The sequence below is a fragment of the Physella acuta genome, unplaced genomic scaffold, assembly GCF_028476545.2.
Source record: "Physella acuta isolate Inbredline_101_S28 unplaced genomic scaffold, ASM2847654v3 ptg000438l, whole genome shotgun sequence".
NCBI classification, from domain to species: Eukaryota; Metazoa; Mollusca; class Gastropoda; family Physidae; genus Physella; species Physella acuta.
Genome location: NW_026731957.1, coordinates 735,380 through 737,367, shown reverse-complemented (window position 1 = coordinate 737,367; position 1,988 = coordinate 735,380). Strand labels below are relative to the sequence as shown.

At 36.2% G+C, this 1,988-nt stretch overlaps 1 protein-coding gene across 1 annotated transcript; it reads left to right on the top strand.

Moving 5' to 3' along the window:
* The first annotated feature begins 436 nt into the window (after positions 1-436).
* Positions 437-1,495, top strand: LOC131943023 (G-protein coupled receptor GRL101-like). Its single transcript, XM_059303028.1, has one exon. It carries the CDS (start codon positions 437-439, stop codon positions 1,493-1,495), a length of 1,059 nt encoding a protein of 352 aa, XP_059159011.1.
* The last annotated feature ends 493 nt before the right edge of the window (positions 1,496-1,988 follow it).

The following is a 1,988-nucleotide window of genomic DNA, read 5'->3' as shown; positions in this document are numbered from 1 at the left end:
TTTAAAAGGTGACTTATCTTCAATAACAATACAATTGGGAAATAAATCAAAATTGACACATTTACAGTTTTACTCAATGAATATTGAATCAGATAACTTTAATTTCCTATCTGTATCAGAAACAAATAATATAAAATTTGCCTATTTTCGATCTAGTACGATTCAAGAAATTACATCAACTGGATTTCTTTTAAAATTGAAAAGCCTTAAAACACTTGACCTGTTATACTGCACAGAGCTAACTACTTTTAATTTGTCTATCCCATCACTAGAGATGTTAGATTTGTCTGGCACAGAAATTGCAAGTCTTGATAAGAACATATTTGAAAAAATGAAAAATCTGAAAAAATTATATCTTAAAAATACTAAATTAACGAACTTAAACTTTATCCCTGATAGCTTTACGCTGGAAACACTAGATATCAGCGGTACTAAAATGCAAGGGGTAGGATCCAATTATTTTAGAAACCTGAACATTACAAGAGTTGTAAGAACATCACAGTATAAACTGTGTTGTCCACAGGCACTTGGCCCAAACATACCCGTTGAGAAGTGTGAATCTGATGACAAATCTATTTCTTCCTGTACAGACCTAATCAGGGGTGTTAGTATGAGAATTATTCTGTGGGCGATAGGTCTTATGGCCTTGGTGGGGAATATGTTTGCTCTAGCGTATAGGATGATATGGGATAGAAAGGTTATACAGACAGTGTACGGGCAGTTTGTGTCCAACCTCTGTATCTCAGACATGATAATGGGCTTTTATCTCATCATTATTGGCGTGGCTGATGAGGTGTATCGGGACACTTATTTTGTCCGAGAAGACGAATGGAAATCCGGGGTTGTCTGCCAAGTGGCCGGGTTTCTGTCAACCCTCTCCAGCGAGGTCACGACGTTCTTTATCTGTCTGATAACACTGGACAGATTTCTGACACTCAGGTTCCAAAATGGCAAGTACCGGTTCACCACGAGGACAAAACGTGCATCCATCATCCTCTCCTGGCTTCTTGGATTCTCTTTAGCGTTGGTGCCAGTACTGTGCCCTGAGTGGGGAATATTCACATCCAACTCCATGTGTTTGGCATTTCCTTTAGATACTGCTGTAAGTGGCGGACGTTATTACTCTGTGGCACTTTTCTTAGGTTTGAATTTTGTTCTGTTTCTGTCTATTATAGTCGGCCAGATTTTCATCTTACGTTCTCTCTCTGCTGGAAGAACTGTTTCTACTTTCAGTACCGTAAACAATTCAAGACGAGCCCAGGACGTTCTCGTTGCTAGGCAACTGTTTCTTGTGGCCGTGACCAACTTCCTGGCCTGGGTTCCTGTGCAGATATTGGGGACACTTGCACTGGCTGGGGTTGACCTCGACAACGACGTCTACACGTGGACGGCTGTGTTGGTTTTACCCCTCAACTCGGCCTTGAACCCTTTAGTATACTCTTTCCCAAGACTGTACAACCTGTTTCTGTCTCTAAAAAATGCTTGTTGCAAATAAAACGGGCTGTGACAATTCTAGCATGCGTCTGTATGTAAATGTTGCTCTCATAATATATGCAAATATTGCGTGTTCTGATAGAGTTTAAATACAAATGTATAGCACACTATACTGATGATACGCGTATTATTTATATAAATATATATTGTGTTATAAAAATAATTAAAAACTAAACACCAAATTTTGAATTGTTAACTAAGCTTTAAAATACACTAAATGACAATAGTTTCTTCTCAACATTTCTTAATGTTTCAAAATAAATACATAACATTAGATATAGGCTATGTTAAAATTGAGGGTTATTTAGTTGTAAACCATTATTTTACCTTAACTCAAATATTTCGAATTTTAATGCACTGAATATATTTGTATTTCCTTGATCCGAATTGGTGTTTTGTAAAAAGAATTGTTTCATTTTTTCAATTAAACATAAAATAACATAAATAAAACATAAATAAAATAAAAACCTGTATAATTTTCAACTTCTTTATTT